The 25,158-nt window shown below is 57.6% G+C and overlaps 2 protein-coding genes across 4 annotated transcripts in view; one reads left to right on the forward strand and one right to left on the reverse strand.

The window, feature by feature from the left end:
- Positions 1 to 7,524, reverse strand: part of STIM1 (stromal interaction molecule 1) — a 91,614-nt gene extending 84,090 nt beyond the window's left edge. For 2 of the 3 annotated variants that reach the window (XM_088140362.1, XM_088140363.1), the window contains exon 1: positions 7,029 to 7,286. In XM_088140362.1, coding sequence (XP_087996488.1) covers positions 7,029 to 7,140 — 112 coding nt within the window. In that variant the 5' untranslated portion in view covers positions 7,141 to 7,286. Of the gene's footprint in view, positions 1 to 7,028 lie in introns of all 3 variants that reach the window. The other variant, XM_088140364.1, reaches the window with a different exon arrangement.
- Positions 7,525 to 8,667: 1,143 nt separating this feature from the next.
- On the forward strand, positions 8,668 to 23,866 carry RHOG (ras homolog family member G). Its single transcript, XM_088140365.1, has 2 exons — positions 8,668 to 9,098; positions 23,109 to 23,866. The coding sequence occupies exon 2, from the start codon at positions 23,152 to 23,154 to the stop codon at positions 23,725 to 23,727; it is 576 nt and encodes a 191-aa protein (XP_087996491.1). The 5' UTR covers positions 8,668 to 9,098; positions 23,109 to 23,151; the 3' UTR covers positions 23,728 to 23,866.
- Positions 23,867 to 25,158: the final 1,292 nt, after the last annotated feature.

Below are 25,158 nucleotides of genomic sequence, written 5' to 3' on the forward strand. Positions count from 1 at the left end.
TTTAAAAAGAAAGAAGGAAAACCGTCACCCAAGGAAGCCACAAGGAACAGCAGCACCAAGTGCTGTTCCGGTCTGATGGTGGCCTCGTTCATTGCTGATTTTGCTTTTGCGACCAGGCTAATTTTTTTTACCCTTTTATTATTATCTTATTCCTAACTGGAAACCGCCTTGTGAAGCCTTTGTATTAAAACGCCTGGGGTATAAGTATGTTAAACAAGTAAGGAGACGCTTTCTCTAACTGGCTCTCCCCATCAGCTGCCCTTCTTTCCAGCAGAACGCCGGGCACGACACCTTGCTCAGCTGCCAGGCCGAAAGCACCCTAAGGTGAAGACAAGCTGAAGGAGACAACTGACTCCCACCCCGCTGCAAACCACGGGAGGCGAGCGGATTGCACATGGACCGAAGGCGGACAGGCAGGACAAGGAAGATGGGCAGACAGTTCCTCGGGGCTCTTTCAGGAGCCAAGGGCTTACGGCTCACTGCACCCCCCACTTCCCCTGATGGGAGGAGGGTCTACTAACCACTTCTTGAGGATAAGGACATACCACGGAGCCCCTAGCCCACCACAAAGGCGACATTTGCTTGTCTTTTCTTGTTAAAAGAAAGGTTTTCCACCTTCGGCCAGCCCAGGTGACCCCGCGCAGCCTCCCTGAAGTTCAAAAGCCCCCACTCAAAGTGGCAACTGACCGCATGCCACGGCAAGGACCCCCTGCTCCTCCAGCCCCTAGCTGGCGCCCCCCATCAGGTGAAACTGACCCACGTTCTGGCAGTTTCTTCCAGGTGACTGGAAGAAAGGTAAAATTATAGTTTTTTTCTTTTTTTCTCCCCCCCCCCCCAGTTCAGTGGGGATGCCCTGGACAAAAGAGGTCAAGCACACAGGGGCTCTCCTGTCTTCAAGGCCCGCCCAGGGAAAGGCAAGCGATTGGTGCTCGTTTTCCCTGTGTCCGGGAAGAGGGACAAAGGAGCCACCCGCTGGGGGCCACAGGAAGAACCCCCGGCCAGCACTGCTGCCAGAGCTGCGGCAAGGCTGAAGTCCAGGCAGCCCTTTCTTAGGCCAACCTCTTGTCCATCCAGCTTCACCTTTAAGCAGCTGTGCAGAAGAGTCCTCAGGCTCACTCCCGCAAAATTCATTGCTGAGGCCGGAAAAGGGGTCCGGAGGGGTTCGCGGAGGATCTGGCTCTCAGCGGCCACCCAGGTGGGCGGCTGCTTCTCATTTCTCAAATCCCAGGCAACAACGGACCCGAAACTCTAGTCTGGCAGGAGCAACGGGGAGGAGGGCTCCCACCTCCCGGGGTAGGCCTGGGAGCCTCCCAAATGCAGGCAACCGGTTGGTCACCCAGAAGGCCGGACTAGGTGGGCTGATCTGGCAGGGGTGGTGTGTTCTAATGTCCTGCTCAGCATTTATTCTTCACACAACCGCCCCAGCTGGCTTCCTGGAGGTTACAAGTCTAACGTCCCCATAAATCCCTAGAGGTCATGAACAAACTGTCTGATCGGTTCTTGTAACAAAAACTTCCACAACCTTGTTAGCCAGTATCTACCATTACTGTAAACCACTTTACATTTTCTTAAATAAGCAGCAGTATATAATATTTTAAACGATCAAGTAAAAATACCACTGACAATCTGGTTGTATACAGGGATACCTTCCTGATGTTGGTCCCTTGACTGTGTCATTCCAAATAGGAGTATGCAAGAGATCTGGCCGAGTCCCAAGCTAAATTCTGCCACTTGGAACACATTTGGAGGCTCCTGTGCTGAAGCAGGATCCCTTTCAAAGTGTTTAGAATTGCTGAAGAATCACCATGAAGCTTGGATGGCAAGCAGAAACTGTCTGGGGTTCACGCATCATGCTAAGCCACTGTTTCCTGGAAAAACCAGAACTGGTTGGGTTCTGGAGCCCCCAAAAGTATTACAAATGGTCCCAAGAGATCTCCAGAAGTTGGCACCAAATTGTAAATATTTGCATGACAAGGAGAATGTTATTAAATAAATTATGTAATCATATCACGTTAATTAACATTCTGCACCAATGTTTCTGAAACTGAGCAGATGTCATCCCCTCCATTAGGATGCAGAAAGGATCCCTAATTTCAATTTGGATTTGAGTCACAAACTCAAATTGGTCAGCCTCTGAATCAGCCCAAGTTGAATCAGGCTGTTTTCTGCATCCCCAAATGGGCCCATATATAATCTTACGGTTAATTTCGATTGAACACTTCTAGTGACTCCATGATTTGATTTTTTACCTCATCTTTTCAAAACATTTACTGACAAATAGCTACCAATTTCATCAGTGGCTTAAATGAGGGATTTCATTTATGAAGTCTGCAGATGACACAAAGCCAGGAGGAATAGCTAATACTTTAAATGAAAGGGAGAAGACTCAAAAAGATCTAGGCAGGCTTGAGCAGCAGGCTGAAATGAACAGAATGGAATTAAACCAGGAGAAATGCAAAGCTCTGCATCTGGGGAGAAAAAGTAAAAGGCACGAGAGTCTTGAGTGGGAAAGAACTGACTAGGTAGTAGGACATGTGAAAGGGGCCTGTCAATCACAAATTAAGCAGGAGCCAGCAATGTGCCGCAGCTGCTAAAAAGGCCAACGCTATCTCAGGTTGCACTAACAGAAGCAGAGAGTCCAGATCATGGGAAATCATTGCTCAACTGTACTCTGCCCCAGTCAGACCCCATTTGAAACCCTGTGTCCGGTTCTGGGCACCGCAGTTCAAACAGGACAAGTTCAGAGGACAGCTGGTAAGATGGTGAAGGAACAGCTAGTGAGGAACAGCTAATGGCCCAGAGAAAAAACAACGGAGGGGAGATATGATAGCAGTCCTCCAATATCTACAGGACTGCCACGTTAGAAGACAGAGTGGATTCATTCTCTAGACCAGAATCAATGAGTTAAAATACAAGGAAGGAGGTTCAAGCCAGACATCACAAACCATCTTCTGGTTATATGAGCTGTCGGCCAGTGGAACCGGATGCCACATGAAACGGACAGTTCTCATTCTAACAGATCATCTGTCAGAAGGTTCCAGTGGATCTTACCCTGAGCAGAGCGCTGGATTAGCTGACCTTGAGATCACCACAATACTGGGATTCTCTTCTCTTCACTATAAAAATGTTAGTTCCTTAAACAGTTAATTAATCTCACCGCTTTCTACATTTTGCAGCTTTCTTGTAGTGCCTGAGAATGTCATTTTGCGCAGATGCCTCACCCCACCGCTTTCATTCATCTGGATAAGCCAGCAGGATGGTGTTCTGAGAGCTTGGCAGTTCTCCCAGAACGTGGGGTAGAGTGGGGGTCCAGCCCCTGTAGGGTGTGCCATTGTTATTTAGAGTCTATGTTCTGGGCACTTATAATCTGTTTCTGGGTTTTTCTTACTTGTTCTTACTTTTTAAATGTAAACCGTCCAGAGTCATCTGGAGTCAGTCAGCCTCTCAACTGAATAAATAAATAACAATAAGCGATATCATTTCCCTGCCCCTGTCCCTCTCAGAATTATTTGGTGCTGTTAAGTGAAGTGAAAATCCACCAAAAGAATGCCTGGAAGGCACCCCATTGTCTAAGAAACGGCTTCTGCTCCTCTTGCAACATAGCGTGAACCTGACACCAAACAGGAAAAGCTTACTCTGCGAAGGTCAGATGCTGAAATTCGCTGAAATTCTTGATATTATGGCACTTCTGACCCCTCTTCAGGCAGAGTGGGCCTGAACATTTATTGAGATGGCGGGAAGCAGTTGACAAGCCTTTCCATTCATGGCAAAGGCCACATTATGAAAAGCCCCAGCTTAGGATAGGAACCTATTCCTTACGGGGGTCAAGAACATGCCTCGGTTGATCCAGATCTCGCTCTGGAGCACTATTCCCAGGCAGCAGAACCAACCTGTACCCTGGCAAAGGGCCGCAGCTTCCCAACCGCCAGCCTGGTCTTCTGCAGACCATCATCAGATGCACCGTCTATGCTCCTACTGAAAATGTCCCAACAAACTCAGGCCTCGTGTGCAAGGTACAAGAAGAAAAGGAGGAAATTGGGGCCTTTCAGGTGGGGTATTGGATCAAGGTTGCTCCGACTGCCTTGGTGGATGATCTGCACGGAAGGCCTACATGAAGCTGTCCTAAGATGCTCTCCTTGCCACAGAGGTAAATAAAATACAGCACTACACTCCATGCTGAGCTTTGCTAGCAAAGGGTCCTTTACTTTTCCAACAACCCCAATGAACCATGTCTGGGAGGCAGTGCTGATCTTCGATCATGCTGCTCTTGCGCACGGAAGGGGCCTTAGTGTCTCCAAAAAAGGCCACCTTAAATCTTCCCAGAAGCCTGCAAAGCTCAACAGCTACTGGCCTAACTCAGAACTGTGATATTCAGATGACCACAGCAGGGGGTGGGAGAACTTCCGAATTTGGAGAGCAGAGTCCCACCCGCGGTAACCCTACTCTCTTTTTCAGTGTCACTTGATCCAGGAAGAGCTGTACCTTTCTTGAAAGAGAATCTCTTCTAGACTGGATATGATGACCTCGAAGCCTGATCAGTCGCCAATGGTCAGTGGACTGAGAGGTTAGCAGACTTGCTTGTCCTTGGGGAGGAGGCTGTTCTCTCCAACGGAAAGACAATTGCTGGGGGTTTCCCTGCTCAGCTACTACTTGATTAACAGGGGCTCCATGCAAAAGGTACACGATAACTCTCTTTCAATACGCTTGCAGCCAAGAGCAGAAACTGGCTAATGAGTGCTAAGAAACAACAGCAGAATTCTAGACACGCCTATTCAGATTCCCAGCTAAACAGGTACAAGATTACAGCCTGAACATGTTTGGGTTTGTTTGCACACATTTAAACAAACAGACACATCTAAATCGTAGGTGCAGACCAGGCGTGGTGGTGATCTTTAATAGACTGAAAATAGATTGAAAATTCAGACAAGTTAGGTCTGGATCCCAAAAGGACGCAGTTAGTCAGTGAGGACAGAATTGCAAAAGTTTCAGGATCCTCCTTCCATTGCTCAGATGGAGAACAACAAACTCCAAAAAGCAGAGTCAGAAGCCAAAATATCAGTACTACTCAGGATTTTACAGATTCTTGAGAGATTTGTCATTTATAACTCTTATTTGGACTGCCCAACCATAAGCCGCTCTAAAGCTGGTCGCGCCAACAGTTCTTAGTTCCATAAATAAATAAACGGGTTCTCCTCTAATTGCAGCGTGATTTTACAGCTACCCAATTCTACACATATTTACCTTGGCGTAAGTCTTGCTGAGATCAATGGGACTGGATATTTCAGCGCTACCGCTGGGGACACAGGATTTAATGACTTCATTACCAGAATACCATGACAGATTGGACACAGTCACCTTCCCCAGGCTATTTACTGGCCTGGCTGCACACAACTCCCACGTTAAAACAATTCCAGCGACTTCTGCTTGCTCTGGGGCAACACCAAAATGCGGCTAACGGTGCCTACAATTCCACACAGCAACCTGTGAGCCCGCCCGGCTTCAGACTAGCAGGAGAGGCGTGTCTGTGGTCCTGCCACCCTCAGAAGCCCGCCTGGCGGGAACATAAGGAAGAGCCACCTTGGCGGCTGCTCCCGGGCCTTGGAACTCCCTGCCAAGCGAGGTCAGACTTGGCACACTTCCCTTCAGTTACCCTTCCTTGGCAGGCAAACGCGTTTGGCTCCATACACTAGCCCGGCTTCTGCATCGGAGAGGGGCTCTTATGAATATTCTTTTAATGATGCTCTAAAGATGGGTTTTTGCTTCTTTAAGGAAAAAAAGCTGAAAGGAGGCACGGAAAGTCGATCAACGGCATGACATTTTAGCCAAGGTGTTTAATTGGCCGGTCTCTCCATGCCTGCAGCAGTGATGACACACACGCCGAGGGGGCTTAAGAATCTAAACTTCCCACCCCACCGGGGATCCAGCAAGCCCTTCCTGTCTCTGCAACAGGCAACCAGATGCCTCGGGGGCTCCGTGAACCCCACGACCATCCGTCACTTGCCCGCCGTGGCCATCAACTTCAACGTCGCGACTTGCCTGGCGAGCAGGCGGCTGCCCCCCCTTCTGCAAACGTGTCTCGCTCAGAGGTTAACCGCTCTCTCACGGCAGCGAGTTCTGCATCCGCTGCCAGGTTCTCAGCCGACCACACTTATTTACGACATCGCCAGCGAAGGGAAGTTCACCAGAAGGTGGCTGTCACCTGCTCCCGTCGCAAAGGGCCCAGAGCCACGGAAACCCTCCTGCCGGGAAGGGCCGGGAGGGGGTGGAGCCCCTTCCCTGGGTCCGGCCGGCAGAGGATGGGCGGCCCCCAGCCCCGAAAGCACCGGGCACGGCTCTCCCGGGCGCTCCGCTGCCACGGCTGCCAAGGAGGCACCGTTTCCCGCGGGCAGCAGAAGCAACGGCGTCGTGCGGCACCTTGAGAACAACTCAATCTGGCATCGCGGGAGGGCCGCGGGGGCCGTTCTGGAGAGCGCCCCGGGAACCTTCAGGCAGGAAAGGCGTCTAGAACAGGCGGCTCTGGATCTGCAGGGCGAAGGCGCTCCGGAAGCCTCCGTCTGCTTTGCTCCAGACTGGAACCGGCGACGAGCAGAGCCGCCCCATCGCCTAGGCCAGCGTTCCGCAACCCTGGCGACTTTAAGACCGGTGGACGTCAACTCCCAGAATTCCCCAGCCAGCACGGCTGGCTGGGGAATTCTGGGAGTTGACGTCCACCGGTCTTAAAGCCGCCAGGGTTGAGGAACACCGGTTTGGCACTGTTAGGGCTCCCCGTGGCCAGGAGCGACGGAGGCGACCCCGGCCAGCAGCACCGCCCGTCCCCCGCAGGCGCCCGATGCGGCCGGGCCGGGCGGCGAGCGGCTCCCGAGACCCGGCGCCACCCGCGGCCCCACACGCCTGCTCCGCGTCGGCCTCCCGCGCGCCGGCGGGCCGCATCGCGGAGACGGGCGGACTCCGCTCCCAGAATTCCCTGCGGGGACCGCCGGGCGCTGAGGGGCCCGCGGAAGCGCCCCGCGCCGCGCCGCGCGGCTCACCTTCCAGCGTGGCGACGTCCAGGTCGGGGCCGGGCGGGCCCTCGGCGCGGCCCGGCGGCAGGAGGAGGAGGCCGCACAGCAGGCCCAGCGCGATGCGGCCCCACAGCGCCATGTCGCGCCGCTCAGCTCCGCGCCCGCATCGGCCCGGGGCGCGGCGAGCGCGGCGCGGCTGCAGGTGCAGGTGCAAGGCGTCGGCTCCGGGCCGCCCTCCGCGCTCCCGGCCTCGGCCGCCGCGGCGCTCGGCCCGCTGAGTCCGCCCGGGAGCGGCGCGCCCCCGCTCCGCCGGCCGGGCCGGGCCGTGCCGCGCCGCGCCGCGCCGGGCTGGGCTGGGCTGGGCTGGGCCGGGCCGGGCCGGGCCGCGCGTCCCTCCCCGCCTGCCTGCCTGCCTGCCTGCCTGCCTCCCTCCCCCGCGGCGCCGAGCGGCCTCTCCGCGGGCGATTCCCGGCCGGGCTCCGCGCGCCGCACCAAGTCCGAGCGGGCGCCGGGGAGGGGCGGCCCCGCCCCCTCTGCCCGGCGGCCAATCGCGCGCGGCCTCGCCGCGGAGCGCGCGCCCGGCCGGCAGCGGCCCCTAGCGGCCGCACAGCCACGGGAGCGCCGCACGTGGAGCGGCGGCGCGGGAGGCGCGCGGCCCTCCCCCGCCCGCGGGCCGCCGTCCCCGAGCCTGAGACGCGCGGACTCCCAGCCCGCCCGCCCCGCCGCGACCCCCGCGGCCCCTGCGCTGCGCTGCGCGGCGAGAGGGCCGAAGCCCGGGACGGGCGCGCCGCCGTCCGGAGGCGAGCGGAGAGGCCGCCCGTCGCCCCCCCGCCGGACGCGGGCCGACCGGGAGAAGGCAGCGGGGCGCTTCGCTTCGCTTCGCTTCGCTTCGCTTCGCTGCCCGTTCGCGGCTCCTTCTGCAGCGCCGGCCTTCCGGACAAGGCACGGTCTTGTTAATTAAACAGAACAGGAGAAGTAGGAAGCGAAAAGGACGCCAGACCCCCCACCCCCAGCAAGGCCTCGCCCCCGACCCCTCCGTTCCCCGGAGCCCCGCCGGCCGGCTTTCTTGGGAAGGGTCGCCATGCCCCCCCGCCCTGCTTGCCCCCGCCTCCGCGGCGCCCTCCCGGAGGCTCATCGGGGCGCAGAACCGGAGGGCGCCCCCCTCCAGGCGCGCGCGGGGTCCGGGAAGCCCCCTCGGAAGGAGAGGCGGCGGTCGGGAGCCCCCCGCCCAGTCTCGGGGTCGCGCCCTGCGGAACCGGCTTCCCCGCGCGAGGGCTTGGCTTGCTTCGCGTCTTTAGCGGAGAGCTGCTCAACGCTGGGAACTTTCAGATCGGTGGACTTCAACTCCCAGAATTCCCCAGCCAGCATGCCTGGCTGGGGAATTCTGGGAGTTGAAGTCCACCGATTTGAAAGTTGCCCGGGTTGCAGCGCTGCGTCAGCTAATCAGCTGGCTCGCGAATTCACACCGCCGCCCTCTCACGTAACGAGCCTCCGGGCGGCGGACAAACAGCAACAGTTGAAACCATGTAGCCCTCTTAAAACGCTGAACCGTAAACGAAGGCAGAAACCGGCCAGGGTCGCGCGGCCAGAGGGGAGCCGGGGAGCCCTCCCGCTGCCCCCTTCGCAGGCGGGGGGGCGCTGCGCCCCACCCGCTCTGCCCGCGCCCCTCCAGAGACCGCGGGCCCTCGGGGAGAAACGGAGCCCGAGGCCGCAGCGCGGGGCGGCGGCCCGTGGCCGTCGTCGCTTCCCAAGCGGGGCGCTAATTCGTAGCGCTCGGGAACCCAGGCGCCGCGAAGGGGCTTTCGGCCGGCCCGCCCGGGTGCCGCGCAGGCGCTACGAGCCGCCGTGGCTCGAGGGCTTACACATCACGCGGCCCCAAAAGCACAGAAGCCGCCGGGGCCGGGGCTCGCTGGCGCTGCCCGCCCGAGCCCAGAGAGGGCTCCCCCCGGAGCGCGCGGGAGGGGGCGGCGGAGGCGGCGGGAAACTTCCCCGTCGGCCGAGGCGCTCCACCTCGCGCACTTCCTCCGGCCGCGCGCACTTCCTCCTGCGAGCCGACGGGGAGCAGCCGCCGCCGCCGCCCGCTCGCCATGAGCCCAGGTGGGTCTCGCCTCGCCCGCGCTCCCCCCCCCGAGAGCGCCGCGCCGCGCTGCGGGCGCCGGCCGGGGACCCCCTTCGCCCGCGCTCGCCCTCTTGGCTGGCGCCCGCCGGGCGGGCCGGGCCGGGCCGGGGTTGAGCCGCGCGTAACGGTTCCTTCGCCGAAGCCGGGCGCGCCCTGCCGGGCCAGCTTAGCTAGCGGAGCGGAGCGGAGCGGCCGCGCCTCCTCCTCCTCCTCCTCCTCCTCTCTCCGGGGGGAGCCGCGCCGGGACCCTCTCGCCCGCCAGCACGTGCGGACGGCAGGGCCCCAGCGGGGCCCCCTCCGCGCGCCCGCGCGCCGCCTCGGAAGGGGGACCGGATGGAAGCGGCCCCCGTCCCGCGCGCGCGTATGGCTCGGCGGGGAGGCGGCTCCCGGCCGTGAGGCGGGTCGCTCGACGGTGGGCTTGCTTCTTGCGCGAGGCCGGCGGGCTCAGCCAGGCGCAGTTCGTGGTGGAACGCGATGCGTGGCCCCGTTCGGTTCCGTTCCGGTGGGTTAAGCTGAGTCCAAACCACGGCTTAGCCAGCCCAAGGGTGGGGTTCAACGGGGGTTAAGCAAGCCCTGCCTCGGCGTCTCCCACAACCCGACCTTGGGCGCCCCTTGGGCGAGGGAGGCATCCGTGAGCCTGGCGGGGTCTCCTGGATAACGCGCCGGGCAGTTAAAGCCCCCTCTGTCCTCACCTCCTGGGTTCTGGTAGACTGGCCCGGCCCAGGGAGGCTCTGGAGGAGAGAGAGGGCCTTGGTAGTGCAGAGGACCCGTTGTCCAAAGAGGATGCATTTGGCCCCCCTTCATTTCCAGAGTTATTACAAATCTTGCATGTCCTGTCATTGTGCATCCGAAATCGCCCTTTCCGGGTGGTCACTAGCTGAAGGGTGCTGAGCAAGGGCACCAGGGCAGAAGAAGGAGGTTGGGTCATGACCCTGCAGCTGCAAGGCCAAGCGGGAGAAGAGGTTCGTGGGGGAGGGGGGCTCTTTGCCCTTGACAAGGGGTAGCAGGAGTTTAATTAGGACTGTCCCATCTGGAGGGCAGCCCAGATCTGGTCATGTTCACAGGACACTAGGCCTGGTGGGGGGGGAGGGATATTCGGGGGGGTTGCTCCTCCTCCCTGGGATGCTCCTTTAGGGGAGCAGCTTTGTGGCTCCTCCAGCCCGGAGGGACAAGGTCCAGAGTCACCAGATCAGCCTGGAAGCAGCTGGTGGGGGGAGAACCTCCAGGCCCCCTGCCTCTCATCTGCCTCCATAGCACTCTGTTCCCAGCCGGGGGGGGGGGGGGGTACATCAGGCTGGTGACTGCCTCCCAGGCCCCCATTGTGCCCCATCGTGGATGGCGCCCTTCAGCGATTCCTGGCCCCAGCTGCACAGCCGCACCGAAGGGCAATGGGTGGCACCCGCTGACAAAATCTGGGAGCCTGCCTGTTTCCCACCCTGGTTTAACATGCTGGCTAATAGCTGGACTGTCTTTGGTTAACCTTTCCCTTTTTCTAAGCCGTCCTCCCCCCAAATACGAGAATGCTGACTCGTTTTTTCCATCACCCTTTCGGGAGGCTGTGCGTGATGCCCTGAAGTTCCCTTTCTGGACTTCCCCATATCCGGGATATGCAGTCTGCCCGGGCCTTCCTCCTCCTGCTTTGCCCCGGGGAGATGCTTGCCACTGCCCGTTCCCTCCGCATCGGTTTCATCAGGGGAGGAATCGGAGGTGTCCCACAGAGATTGGGGGTTACCCTCTGGGGGTATCTCTCCAGTCAGTATTGGGGGGCTGGTGATACTGCACGATGTAACTGGCAGTGCTCATTGCATCATTGCGCGGTGTTGTCGTAATGCATGTGGTGTTGGGCGGTACCATTGAGATGTGACTGATCCAGTTTGCTGATATAGGTGGCAGTGTGAGTCCAAGAGAAAGAGGCAGCCCCTGCTTTCGTGTAATGGCTGGGCCCCCTCTTTCCCATCCCCACTTCTCACTTCCAGCCCACCCCCCTCGTCCGTCCTCTCAGTCAGACAACAAAGTTCCCTTTCCGGCAAGATGCAAAAGTGGCTGCGGGTCAAAGGGGTGTGTGGGAGACCAGCGGGTTGCAAAACCCGGTCAGCTTGGTCAGTCTTGGTTAGTTGGCAGACAGGCTCACCCCACCCCTCCCGTGAACGGCTCCTCTGGCAGAATTCCAGGCTTCCCAGGCTGGGCGGACGCAGAACGGCCACCGTCTTGCGTGGCGCTGCAAGTGCACTGTAGGCGTCGGCACCTCTCTTGTGACAGCCGAACAGGGCCTGCGCTGCCTCGGGACTCTGGGGGCAGAGGTGCGAGAGGGGAAAGAGGCCCTAGGCATGCCCACTCCCCAAGGTTTGGAGCCAGGTGCGTCGTGGAAATGTTCCTGAGGAAGAGGCTCCCAGACGGGGCTGAAGGACCTGCAGCTTGGAGAAGGGGCAGAGCCGTGATCTGGAGGTCACCATCTCCTGCACCCATTACTTTATGCATGTCCACCATTAGCTCCCAGGGCAGTGCGTAGGTTAAAAATATCCTGTAAAACAAATCAATAGAAAACAAAATAGCAGCATTATAGGTAGAGCGAGCCATAAAAACAGCAGACAGCATCATCGTCATCAAACAGCAGCAGCTGAGGATGAGGTGACCTTCTTCCCTGTCCTGAAGGCCCGTGGCCGCCTCCATCTTAAGGAAGCCCTGTGTGGCAGGGTCCTCCTTCCGTCATAACTCCTGAACTCACGTCTTTGGCTCCCTGCATTATCCAAGCCCCAGATGGCCGCATTTTGGCTCCAGCTCAGCTAGGGAGGAGAACCAAGGCTGCTTGTACGTTTCAGATCTTGGCTTCCACTAACCCTGAAGGGCTGCTCGACACGGGAAGCAGAACCTTCAGGGGAACAGCCGTGGGCATTGTCAATGTGGGCCTTTGCCTTGCCCTGAACATGTTCCCCCAGAGCCCCCCGTAATGGAGTCTTGTGGATTTGGGCTCAGTGAGTTCCACAATCTGGCCATGGTTGTTTATAAAGCCTGGCTTATATCTTAGGGTGCTGTGCAGACGGGGTCGTCCGGGGTGCTTTTTTCTTCCATCTTGAGCGGAGGAGAGCCCAGCGCATCAGTGCAGACACAGGGCTGCCCTCGTGGGGTGGAAATGGAGGGTCTTGACTGGTCCTGTTGCCTTTAGCAGATTCAAGGTTTCTCTGGGTACCAAAAACGCCCTGATCTCCTTTGCTCAGAAGCTAAGCACATTTGGCTGGGGTAGCAGGTGTCCAAGGCACATGACGACCTTCCACACTCATCCTCTGAGGTGTGCAGCCTTAAGGTTTTTAAGGGGCTGGAAGAGGGAGATGATTCAGTGCAAGACAGGAGAGCAAGCACATCAAGTGTGTTTTGTGCCATTACATGGAAATAGAAAGCGGTTTAGTTTTTGTCCTAGACTCACGGGCTCCTTTTTGGCATGGGGCTCCTGGCCTGCCAGGGAAAGGCAGAATGGCCCTCTGCCTGGAAAGGGTGGCCTGGCACCTGGACTAGTCCTGAGCAGCTTTGGGGGCCTCCTTCCCTGGGCTCAGGGGCTGCCTGACAAGCTCTCCCCTTGAGCTGGCCCATAGAGGCCAAGGGACCTGGGACCTGGGAAGAGAAAACAGCCAAGGACATCAGAGGTCCTTGCCTTGCATGAAACAAGAGGGGGGAGACCGAGGAGGCCTGGACCCGTTCCAAGGCCTGGAGATTCGTTGGCCACGAGGGATCGATCCAGAGCCCTCTGTCATCAGGTAGGGCAGGCAGAGAAGAAAGCACAGCCCAGAGTTTTAGAGATCTTTACCAAAGCTTTGCACAGCCCAGGGTGGGATCGCTGAGTAGGAGCCCAACAGGGCTAGGCTGTTAATGCGGAAGAAGCCCGTGGCTCAAGGGGAGCCTCTCCCCCAGACGCTTCTTTTCCCCCTGCTCGAACAACCCTAAGGCCACTCACCTTCCCCAAGCTGGTGCCCGTCAGACCGGAGGCTTCACCCCCGGGAAGCATGGTTGGTCTGGGGCCTGTTCCCTTTGGCCCGGAATCTCGGAGTGGGGCAGGGTGTCCATTCAGGAAGGACCTGCGGCACTCATGAGCCTTAGCACAACCAGACACAACAATGCCAATGTCACAAAACGTGCCTTGTGATGTTTCAATGCTCCATCCCTTTATACTTGCATCACCACCCTTTTTTTTTTCACGTGGCGCCCTGACCGTTCCCCCCTGGACACCCATGACTAGAGGCCACGTTACCTCCAGGATCCCAGTTGCAGCAACTATGGAGGGAGAGGGGAGCCCCTCCATCTCCTGCACGTGAACATCCATTTAGTCCAGCTTCTAGTTGGACTAAAACTGGACTAAGGTGGGCCTCGGCCTGATTCAGCAGCACTACCTTCCCTTTTTATTAAAAGAGGATTGGATAAATTCATGCAGGGAAGGTCTATCCAGGGCTGCTGGTCTGCAAGGTTCTGCCTTTCCTGTGGGCTCGGGACAGGCTGCCTCCTAATAATGGAGGGGGAACAGCAGGAGAGGGGTAGGCCTCCATCTCCTGCTTGGGAGCACCCCAGACATATCTGGCTGGCTACTGTGAAAGATGAAATGCTGGGCTACAGCGATCCTTGTTCTGACCCAGCAGGCCTCCCCTTATAGTCTTCAGATATGGTGTTGCTGCCAACTTGCACGACCTTCAAAGGGGATTGGATCCATCTGTAGAGGACAGGCTTATCAAGGGATGTTGGTCTTGAAGACTCGATGTTACCCCTGGCTTGGAGGCAGCTGGCCTCCCAAAACTTGCAGGGGAACAAGGGTGGGGGAGGGGCACGTTCCCTCTCCTGCTCACCAGCGAAAGGCTGGATTGGGTTGGGCCTTGGCCTACCCAGCAGGGCTATCCTTGTGTTCTTAAGGTCATAAGATGTTACGGTGAACGTAAGATGATGGCCAGTAACTCGGATGGCTGTGGAGGACAGGTCCGTCGAGGTCTACTAATCTTGAAGACTATATGGGATCTCTGAGCCGAGGACAGCCTGTGTCCAAATGCCATTTGTGAGGGTTCAGTGGTAGGAGAGGGTGAAGGCTCCATCTTCTGCTTGCACGAACCCCAGAGGCATCCGGCTGACCACTGTAAAAAATAAATTGTTGAACCAGGGTGTTTTTAAGACGCGACGATGGCCATTGACTCAGATAACCTTCAAAGAGATCCATTGGATCCATCCATGGAGGGCAGGGCTACCAAGGGCTGTCAGTCCATGTGACTTCTAGGTTGGGGGCAGCTGGTCTCCCAATATTTGAAGGGGAACGGGTGGGAGAGGGTCACATCTCCCTCCCCTGCCCAGAAGTGCCCAGAGGCATTGGGTGGCCCCTGGGAGAAGGAAAATGCTGGACGGGGAGGAGCTTTGGCCGCCCCCAGCGGGGCCGTTCTTACGTGGGGCAGTCTCAGACGCGGAGTTTGGAACCCAAAAGGCTACCAGCCGCTCTCTGCTACTCCGGGAAGGGCTCTTCCTGAGGGGGAACAAAGTGTGGCCACCATATTGCCAGAGCAGCCCCTCCGTTTGCGTGGCGGGAATGCCCCATGGAACCAGTGGTGTGGCAAGAGAGAAGGGGCAGTTAAGCTTGCGCGATGTTGAACAGATCCTGATGACTCATGTTCCCGGCCAGGAAAGACAAAGGAGCTTGTGTGCGGAGCCTGCTTGTGGCCGGGCGAGCCGCGTCCCCTTTGCATAGAATTTGCACAGAACGGCAGGCTTTGCGTAATGAGGGGAGGGAAGAACCGCCCTGGAACTGAAAATGGCTGCCTTTCTTCGGGGCATCATCTGGGGCTCCCTCGCTCACACCAGGAGGCCTTCCGCCACAGGATGCCGGGCTCATCTAGCCAACCCCCTGCTCCGTGCAGGAGTCTGCTACCGCCCCTGTCCTGCCCCCCCGGAAGCCTCCAGCAAGGGGGAATCCCCCCTCAGCCTGGGCGGGCTGTGCCGCCCCCTCAGAGCTCTTCAGGGGCCAAGGGGCCATCCTCCTGACACCAACAGCAGCCCTGCAGCGGTCCAAAGCTTGCCCTCCTCCCGCAGATGTTGGAAGCAGCCTGGCCTGGCCAGCCCGTGGTGGCAGAGTTGGGCAAGGGGATCCGAGCCACTCCGGAAGCAGACCCGGGCAGGGCAGGGCTCCTGGGGAGCAGGTCCTGCACGTGCATTGCACAAGTGCCTTTCAGCTGCGCCGCCCGCCTGGGGAGAGACCCGGGAGTCACGCGCTTCCTGCACAGGAAGGGGAAGCGGCCAGCGGGATGTCGGCCGAGACGTCGGGCAGCTCCAAGGAGACCCAGAGAAAGGAAGGGCTGCTCCAGCCTTGGCTCCTCCAGGCACCTGTGGGGAAGGGGGGCTCCTCCAGGACCCACCCCTGGGATTGGGCCGTGCCAGGGATCGGTGCTGGGAGCTGGCAGGAAGACCCACTTCCCCCCCGCCGAATCGCGGGGAGGACTTTGCGCTCAAACCGAAAATGAGTCAGCAGGGCGTTCCGAATTGTTTTACCAGCTGATTGGGGACATTTATGTGCTGGACCCCGGCCATTTGCAATACATGTGTCTGAGAACGAACGGCCGCGATACAGCAGAGAAGACCACGAAGCCCAGTCTCGGCCGTCGGGCCTGGAAAGGCAGCTCTTAGCCCTGCCTGGGAGGCCACGGAGGGGGGCCGCTTCAGCTGGGGGCACAGGCTGCCCCGTGGGAGGGTGATGGAATGCGAGGGGGGCCTTGGAGACGGGGGGGGAGAGGTGCCACCGAGGGAACCGTCCGATGAAAGCGGGAGGAGCCCGCAACCGGGTAGCGGCCCGCGAGAGAAATTTAGGAAGGACCCGCCCTCACTGATCAGGCGGTCAGTAGGAGGCGGGAGATTTGTGCTTTCAGACTTGCAAGATTCTGTTCATGTAGCCTTACAATAAAGTAGGATTAGCTCACCTGGTCGTGGTCCCTGTCTGCTCTACCGGGAGGGCTGACCAGGAGGGCAGCCTCGATGGAGCACATCGGGACCCCTCCTGCCCAGCTCTGAGCAGCTGCTCCCGGACCGTCCGGCTCCGGCAGCAGGGGCAGGCAGCCTTCTAGATCCCCAGCCCCGGCCCGCAGAGGCCGGAGCAGTAGCCACCCGCCTGTCATCAGCACGATTCAGAGTCTGACTCCGATTCCGACAACATTGCTGCAGCCGAGCCTGCGGAATGTCAGCCTCGGGAATTGTTAGGCCAGGATGCATCCGAGGCTGGTCAGCCACAGGCCTCTCCCGTTCAGCTGGAGCAGTCGGACGACGAGGCACAAGCCCCAGATCCAGACACCCGCAGAGGCGAGCTGGGCAGCGCCAGGCAGTGAGGCTCCTCGCAAGGCAAAGGGCGAAGCGGGATAATCGCAGCCAGTTGCCAGCAGAGAGATTTACGTAGCTGGCTTTGCCTTCGCTCTCTGTTGGAGAGCAACCGTTCGAAAACCTTGAGTCCCTGGCTTCTGGACTGGCTGACTGCCCGACTTGGCGTCGTGACTTTTGACGACGTGACTAGGCTACCCTTTCGCTTCTCGGACTGCAAACGGTACTTTTTAGCCAACGGTGCTTTGATAAAACTTTGATTTACAACCCGTCTGCTGTTACCTGCTGCTGCTCCTTGGCAACTGTGTCTGCTCCCTTGGACCAGAACCCCGCCCCTTGAATGGAAGCCGGAAGCCCACTGGCCGTGGGGCAGCCAGGGTCAAGGATGCGAGGGTTGAGGCAACGGGGCAGCTCCAGCAGCCGGGGTGTAAGATGCAAGGTTTGGGAAGCACGCCAGGCACTGCCCTTTGGACCCGCTGGAGTCTCTGAGCAGCCCTCCGCTCAGGGGTGACAAGGGCAGGAGCGGCCTTCCACGGCAGGGGCCGAGAGTGCAGAAGGGCCTGCAGATTCCAAACCTGTCCCCCCCACCAAAGAGCACCACCCCCCCGACAACAGACAAAGAGTTCGAGAATCTGGCCAAACTAACAGCCGCTCCATCTTGGGTCTAAGCCTGTGGCTCCGCCCCCCCCCCCCCCCCAGGCTTTGGGTCAGGACATCCTGGGCCTTGAATACAGGTGATCACAGAATCTCCCCCTCCACGTACCCAGAAGGACCACGATGCTCCCTCCAGAAGAAGGTCAAGCTGCCTTCTCTCTCTTTGGGATTGCGGGGTGGGGAATCGTGGACTTAGGGGAAAGGAGGGTCAGGAAAAGCTTCCTGAGAGTTGACAGCGGAAGCCATGACCCCAGAGGTGGGGGGTTCCCCTTCTCTCCGTGCCTTCAGAGGGAGGCTGGACAACCCTCCGTGTGAAATAATTCTGGGAGCCTTGCCTGCCCTGGGCAGGGAGTGGGACTGGAGAGGCTCAAATACCTTGATCTCAGATTTGTGCAAACCTTGTGCAGAGGTACAAATGTCTGATGGCCGGTAAGCAATAGTTTATGGTTTCGTGAGCTGTGTGAGCTGAGTTAGTCGAAGGTACTTTGGCCAACCCACCGCCTGTGCAGTCTGTGACCCCAGTTTATGGAGCTGGGGCCAGCCTGTGAGCCAGCCTTCCCTAGGTGGGAAACAAAGACTGCAGGCCGGGCACTTGCAACGAGGAAGCATGAGAACTAAAGCAGGAACGGGCACGGCGGCCGGAGAATGCCTCCTCCTCCTCCTCCTCCTCCTCCTCCTCCTCCTCTGGAAAGCAGCAAACGGGGAATGGGTGGGAGCCATGCAGCATCCCCCTCCCCTCGAAAACCCAGCAGGCTCCTGGTTTCTGGGAAGGAATAGAACGCCAGCAGAGCCCAAGCCATTTGGGGGGGGGGGGGGTAAAACATGCTTCGCGTCTAGGATGTCCAGATAACGTTCAGAAGCTGTTCAGGCACACCTCCTTCACTCACTGGAGTATGAGGAGGGGGAACAATATAATCTGACTTGCAAGATTCTGCTATTCTAGCCAATTTCAGTAAAAGTAGCTTTATCCATCCTGTGGGGTTGATTTCCTGATTTGGTCTGCCTGGTGGGGCTGGCAACGGTCTTGCAAGTCTGCTTGTGCTGGTCCCCCTCCCCTTCTTACGCTCCTGTGAACGAGGGAGGTGTCTGTCTGAGCCGCCTCTGAATGTTTTCTGCCTGCTGCGGTCTTCAGATGGGTTTTTCCCCTTGTTGGTTTGGTAGTGGATCTGGCCTGCCTCCATCAAGGTCATCTACCTTACTCTCTACAGGTGGTGGGGGAATGCAGACAGACCCTCCCTCCCTGGGCTCTGCTGCACACGGTGCGGGTGAACGTGCCCATGGGCAGGCGGGCAGCTAGTTGCCTTCTCTGGCTCCACAACCAGGAATGGCTCCGTCCTGGCCATGGAAACCTGTGCAGCTGCCAGAAAGTGTCTCTTGTGCCTCACGTCCAGACAGAGGATCTGGTCCCACCCAGCGGGCAGAGGAACAGAGGTGCTCTGCCATGGGAACCCTGGCTGACTCAGGGCCGCCTGGGCACAGAGGGCCGCCTGGAGCCGTGTGGCTCCTGCAGCTGAGACTCGGGTTGCCTCCCTCCTCCTGGCGTGGCTCTGAAGGACGGCTGCCCAACCCCGAGCTCTGGATGCAGAGAGGGCCTTCTGCCTGCCTCAAGGGGCCCGAGGGCCCCTGCGCTTCAAGGAGGGCTTCCCAGAGAATCCCCCGGGGCCGAGCTTCTTCCGGGGGGGGGGTGCCTTCCATTTTGGTTTCCTGCCTCAGGCACCAAGCGGTCTTCGGCTGTCCCCGCCTGGCTGGCTTCCTGTTTAGGTTTCTGCGAACTGCTCTTCGCTTCCGTTTCTCTCCCAGCGAGGCGCGCCACACCCGCGCCCCGGGCGCTTTCCTCTGCAGATGTGACGAAAGGTGGCAGCGATGTGGGGAAAGCAGCTGGGGGGATCTTCCCTTCCTCTGTGGGGCCAGAAGGGAACCCACAGAACAGAGGTTGGAAATGGGAAAGCGTCTGGGAGCCCCTTTTCCAACTACCTCCTTGTATTAAAAGGCAGAAGCTTTTGTGAATAGCGACTCGCTTCATCAGAGGCCGCATCTCCTGAAGCTTCTGCTTTTTAATAAAACGGGTTAGTGGGAAAAGGGGGTGCCGGACTCCTCGGGTTTTTGGCTACCATAATCCAACAGGGCTCTACAGTGAGAACAGAGGTCAGGAACGCTGGCTGGCTGGCTGGCTGGCTGGCTGGCTGGCTGGCTGGCTGGCTGGCTGGCTGGCTGGCTGGGACAGCCCTGAGATACCTCCCAGTCTCTCCTGGCCATTTATCCATGATGCAAACCCTCTGGTGTCTGCTGTAACCTCAGACAGGGCTGCCTTGGTCGGGAGCCTTTCCATAAGAGAGATTCTGTGGAGCAAAACAACTGGGAAAGGTGATCTCCAAGCCCAGAGCAGCCTGCAGACCCCCGGGGCTATGGGGAGCTGGCCCCAAGTTCTCCAGAGTGGAGGTTCCCTGTCCAGGAAAGCAGAGCCCCTTCGATTCTTCCTAAAGCTACGACTCAGCAATTCTGCTGGCTGAAAACGCCACACCTTCTCCCAGGGCACCTTCCTGGCTGTTGCCAAGGGCAGCCGAGACAAAACCCACTCCCTTTTATCCTAGGGACCACCTGAGCATAGGTGCACCCTCAAATTGGCACAAGCTTCCTTTGCAGAACAGGAAACGGGCCTTCCAGATGGTGCCGGGCAGGACTTGCCCAGGAGAAAGAATTTAAGGTCCGGGAGGGAGGGGGTGTCCCCTCTTCTGGACACAATGAGGCGGGTGGAAGGCATTCCTGGCCCCTCCCGTTTCCTACTTGCTCAGGAGCAAAGCCGGGGCAGCTTCTCAGATGGGAGACGCTGATGTCTCCCCGCAGCCCCGCCTGGACATCAGCCTCGTTAATCTCCCGGAGGCCTCCTGAGATGTTAGCACAAGGACACCTGCTTTGGAGGGTTGGTTATCACAGCAGATAAAGGGGTTGGAATTGGGGAGTACTGGGAGTTGAAGTCCATACATTTTCAAACTGCCAAGGTTGAGAAACACTGTTCTAGAGACCTGCTTCCACAACTCCCATTGTCCTAGCTAGCTGTGATGACTGAGGATGGTGGAAGCTGCAGGCCCGCACATCTGGTGTGTCAGCCTAGGAAAGCCTTCCGCATGGTCAGATGGAGAGCCCCGAGGCATTTTGATTTGATCCAGGCGGTTTTTTGCTGTATTGATTGATGGGTCATCAATTCAGGGTTGACTTTCAGCGACTAGATCAATTTTCTCCATGACAATCTGGTCCTTCAGGCATTCTAATGGTGCCCACATCATCATTGTAATTGAGTCCCTCCACCTTGCTGCTGATCATCCTCCTCTTCTCTTTCCTTCCTCCGTTTCCAGCATCAGAGCCTTCTCCAGAGAGCTGGGTCTTTGCATTGATTGATTAATTATATGCCATCAAGTTGGGGTCAACTCTTAGGGACCACATAGATGGATTTTCTCCATGACGATCTGTCCCTAACCTGGTCTTCCAGTGGTGCTCCCATCACCAGTGCAGCTGAGTCCATCCATCTTGTTTCTTCTTCTCCTTCCTTCCACCTTTCCCAGCATCAGAGCCTTCTCCAGAGTGCTGGGTCCTTTCGTGATCTGTCTGAAGTCGGATCATTTGGGCCTGGTCGTTTGTGCCTCGAGTGAAAACTTGGGTTGATTTGCTCCATGTCCATCAGTGTGTTTTCTTGGCTGACCTTTTTGCTGTATGACAATGTAGTAATTCAAAATGACAACAAACAATGAACAACCCAAATTTTTCAGAGATATAAATCTGTTGCCATAAAAGCAGCCAAGACTCGTGTTGCACCTTGAAAGCTAACCGATTCATACGAAAACACCCGAAGTGTGAAATGTTTATTATGGCACCTGCTACCAGGCTTGTTAGAGTTTTGTTGCAACCAGCTTACACAAATGGCACTCTTCTGGAAATTAATTTCACATTGCCCACAAAGGCATGCATTTGTGGGCCCTGAAGGTAACACAAGTTAACAAAGAAAGAAAAGATTACAGGAGGTTTTGTACATTTTTCTTTGCAGTGAAATTAGGAAAGCTTTCTGCTAACTGATTGCATGAATTCAGCTGCTAAGGAAGCTGGGAGCGCCGCAGGTCAGCCGCAGAGCTCTTGCTCGCCCCAAGAAAAGTCCCCTGGTTCAGGCTCACCGGGGAAAGCTGGACCAGGCCGCTGTCCGAAATCCAGGCGAGCTGGACAGGGCTGAGCAAGAACTGCATAGCCACCTCAGCCTGAGGCAACTGCCTATCTGGCTAGCGGTTTCTGGCCACCCCCTTGAATGCAGGGGGCAGGGAATGAATTGCGGACCCCCAAAGAGCCCTGCTGTGCGCTACCCCTCCAAAAAAAGCCCTGCAGCAGCAGACTAGTGGCCCACCGAGACCCCCAAGTGATGGCCCTCAGCAAGATGCGAGTCATCTCTTGCTCCCGCCTCTCGGTTGTCGCCTGTGGGAGCAATTCGTGCTGATTCGGACCAGGCAGAGGCAAAGTGGGGCTAAACGCAGCAGTGATGGCGGTCGTACATATGCGCAGCTTCCCCCTGCCTACCCCCCCCCGCCCCCCCCCACCTGGCCGGCCTCTTCGGGCACCACTACAGTTTCATGTTTCATCCGAGGATCCGGAGTGAAGGCATGACCAGAGACAGAAGCAGGAGAAGGGGAGGCAGTGGGGGGATACCTGGTCGTTGCGGGGGGCAATGAGATGGAGCTCTACAGACAGGCCTTTTCTGGAAGCAGCAGCACTGCAGGGGGAGTGTTGAAGGCCCAGGCAGGAGCATTTGAGCATCAGCCAATGGAAGAGAATATCTGCAGCTCAGGGTTGAACTGTGGAGTCCGTGGTGCTCTCTGAGCTTGGTTGTTTTCCTGCAGACATTTCATTACCCGTCTAGGTAACATCATCAGTGCTAGAAGGGAGTGGGGTTTGCTCCCTCCTTATATACAGAAGCTTGCCCTGCCATTGTTGGTTGGAGTGTGGCTTTCTCCTTGGCAGTTCCTTGATTAGGGTGTTGTTTTCTGCTTGACTGTTTGTCTGGTGTTAATCCTTGTTTATCTGGGTGTTGGCTGCTGGAGAGGATGTGTTCTGGTCTTTCTGTTTCTTTTTATTGCCTCTTTTGAACGGTGTGTACATGTCGTTTATCTCCTTGTGTCTGTTGATGGCTGATGTTGATTGATGATGAAGCAGCAGCAGCACCACTGTGCAGCTTCTTTCTCCAGCCTGGGAACCTGCTCTAAGTGGTGGCCTGCAGGCGCCCTTCCCTCCAGCCAGCACCTGGCCCCTGCCAGCCACGGGCGTCCCCAGTGACCTGGTGATCCCCAGTTGCTGGTGCCCCACACCCTCTCCTCTGGAGGAGCCAGTGGCAGCTCCCGGCTGGGCTTCTTCGTGCCCCGCACCTGCCCGCATCTTCTGTCCCTCACAAACCATCTCCCTGCTTCTGGTTGGACGAGCCACAGCCTGCCCGCTCACCCTTTCCAGCCGGGAGGGCGTGGAAGGGGAAACTGGGCACTGCCCCTTCCCTTCCAGGTTCCCCCTCAACTCTGCTCTGAGTGGGTGTTGATACCAGGCCCACTCTGGCTCTGAGGGACCCCAGTCCCCTTTCAGGAGCATCCCTGTGGAGACACAGGCCAGGACAGCTTGTAAGATGAAGCCCTTATGAAGCGCTAAGAATGTCTTTGTCCTCTAAGCTACCCATCCAGTGCTGAGCAGCTTCCCATAATCCCACTTTGGGCAACCTTTCAAAGCAAAACACAATAAACTGGGAGAGCGTGAGCATCTTTTTAAAGTAGCACGTGAGCCCAGTCCAGCATGCAAACTATTAGAACGGAACGGTCTGTAAAACTGGCAAGAAAGCCAAATATTCTCCTGCATCCCTCAGTGTTACAGATCGTTGGGCACTGAACGCTCTTGGTGCGTCTATGTGGGCAGTGATGAAGAGCAAGCCAGGAGGGGCTGGTTGGGTTCCTCCCGCAGGCCTCTGCCCAGCATCTTCTGTTTTCGGTCCCCTGCAGGTTGCTGAGGAGGAGCCTCGAGAACCCCGGAACAGCTGCCGAGATGCAGAGCATCAAGTGTGTGGTGGTGGGAGACGGTGCGGTGGGCAAGACTTGCCTCCTGATCTGCTACACAACCAACGCCTTTCCCAACGAGTACATCCCCACCGTCTTTGACAACTACAGCGCACAGAACACCGTTGATGGCAGGACAATAAACCTCAATTTGTGGGACACAGCTGGCCAAGAAGAGTATGACCGCCTCCGGACGCTTTCCTACCCGCAGACCAACGTCTTCATCATCTGCTTCTCCATCGCCAGCCCGCCCTCCTACGAGAATGTGAAGCACAAGTGGTACCCAGAGGTGTGCCATCACTGCCCTGACGTGCCCATCCTCTTGGTGGGCACCAAGAAAGACCTCCGGACCAACCCCGAGGCCTTGAAGAAGCTGAAGGAGCAAAACCAGTTGCCCATCACCACCCAGCAAGGCATTGCCCTCTCCAAGCAGATCCATGCCATCAAGTACCTGGAGTGCTCTGCCCTCAACCAGGAGGGAATCAAGGAGGTCTTCACAGAAGCTGTGAGAGCGGTCCTCAATCCGGCCCCACCCAAGCCCAAAAAACCGTGCGTGCTGCTTTGAAGGAGGCCTTGTCCCCAGCCAGCCCTCAGAGGCTCGGGAGAGAGGAGGCGGCCCCAACAGCTTTGACAGTTCAGCAGCCTTGCTCTCTGCTTATGCCCAGGAGCTCTCTCTGCTTCCCACTTTACTCTTTCCTCCCCAAACTTTGTTTCCTAAGAAGGATCAAGGACCAGCTTGTTCGGAGAACCAGGACACTCAGATGTTTAGCCTTATTCCCCGCAAGGAGGAAGAAAGGCCATGATTGCACTCAACTGCGCAAAGCTTGCTCGAGATGCTGTTTCTTTGATGGTGCAAAGAAGATCCACCTTCTTCTCAACATGTCCAAACCTGGTTTCCCTGCTCTTCCAAGGCAGAGGTAACAAGCGATCTGCTTGGCCTTTGGCTTGCATGACTGTTTGGAGAAACCGCTTGGCAGAAAATCCACCCCAGGAGAGCGAGGACGAGGCAGTAGCTGAAGATCTGCTCCGATCACTTGCCCTCAGCATCGCCCAGCCAAATGGTCCCTCGTGGTGCTGAGGCAGGCCAGGTGCACCTTCCAGAATTGAAACATGGTACAGTTTGGAAGCTGCCAACCAAGATGCCACCTGAGCTCCACATCCTGTTTACAAAGGAAATACTCAGTTTTCAGCCTATGCTGTTCTTTAGCGCTTCCGCTGTCTTTCTTTTTGTGAAGACTGTATGTGGATTTCCCGCAGCAGTCCTCTGCCAGAGTTGAACTGTTTACAGGTCTGGAGGCTAACTAGCTGCCTGGATCTTTCCTCCTTTGCCCTCCTCCGCAAGAGGAGAAGGGGCATCTCCTCAGCTGGTCGAAAGAGATTCTCCCTGAATTGTCACCGATGACAGGCAGCTTCTGGGCACGCTTGGTGTTGAATGAAAGAGCAGAGGAATGCTAGAATACCCCAAATCCAGACTGCTCCCCTTCCCCTTAGTTCAAACACAGGCCCCCTCAAGCTTCCAGGCCACCCTTGGCGAGGCCCAGCCATTGGCTGGCTGGGTTCCACTGTCATAGGAACTAGAAACTCGCTGGAATGGTTTGAAAGTTGGGATTCTCAGGACTCTCAGTGCTCAGGTAGACTTTCAGACATTGTGGCTGGTAGCCCTCGTGCTGGATTGGTCCTCCAGCAGAGTTTCTTAACCACCTCCCCCAGAAAGAGCTGCGGTGCCTCTCTGCCGTAACTCCGCATTGCCCAACCCAAAGCTTCCTGCCTGTTCTTGTCCAGCTCGCCACACTCAGGGACAGCGGCGTCACCCGGCCCTTCCTCTACGTGACCTGGAAGGCTCAGTGGGGCTCATCTTGCTGCTGCAAGGGAGGAGCAGCATCGCCTGCCTCGCCCTGCGCTCCCCACGGTGATTACCTTGCGCGTGGGTCTTTTTGTCATCCCCAATAAAGATGCCAACCTCCCCTCTGTCTCTTGGGCTCCGTCTAGCTGTGCG

The sequence above is a fragment of the Python bivittatus genome, unplaced genomic scaffold, assembly GCF_059951505.1.
Source record: "Python bivittatus isolate LINGU-HERP-01145 unplaced genomic scaffold, Pbiv_v1 ctg000340_np1212, whole genome shotgun sequence".
Lineage (NCBI taxonomy): Eukaryota > Metazoa > Chordata > Lepidosauria > Squamata > Pythonidae > Python > Python bivittatus.

Excerpts from the sequence above, each read along its gene's own strand:
- RHOG (XM_088140365.1), top strand. The coding sequence starts at position 23,152 with ATGCAGAGCATCAAGTGTGTGGTGGTGGGAGACGGTGCGGTGGGCAAG.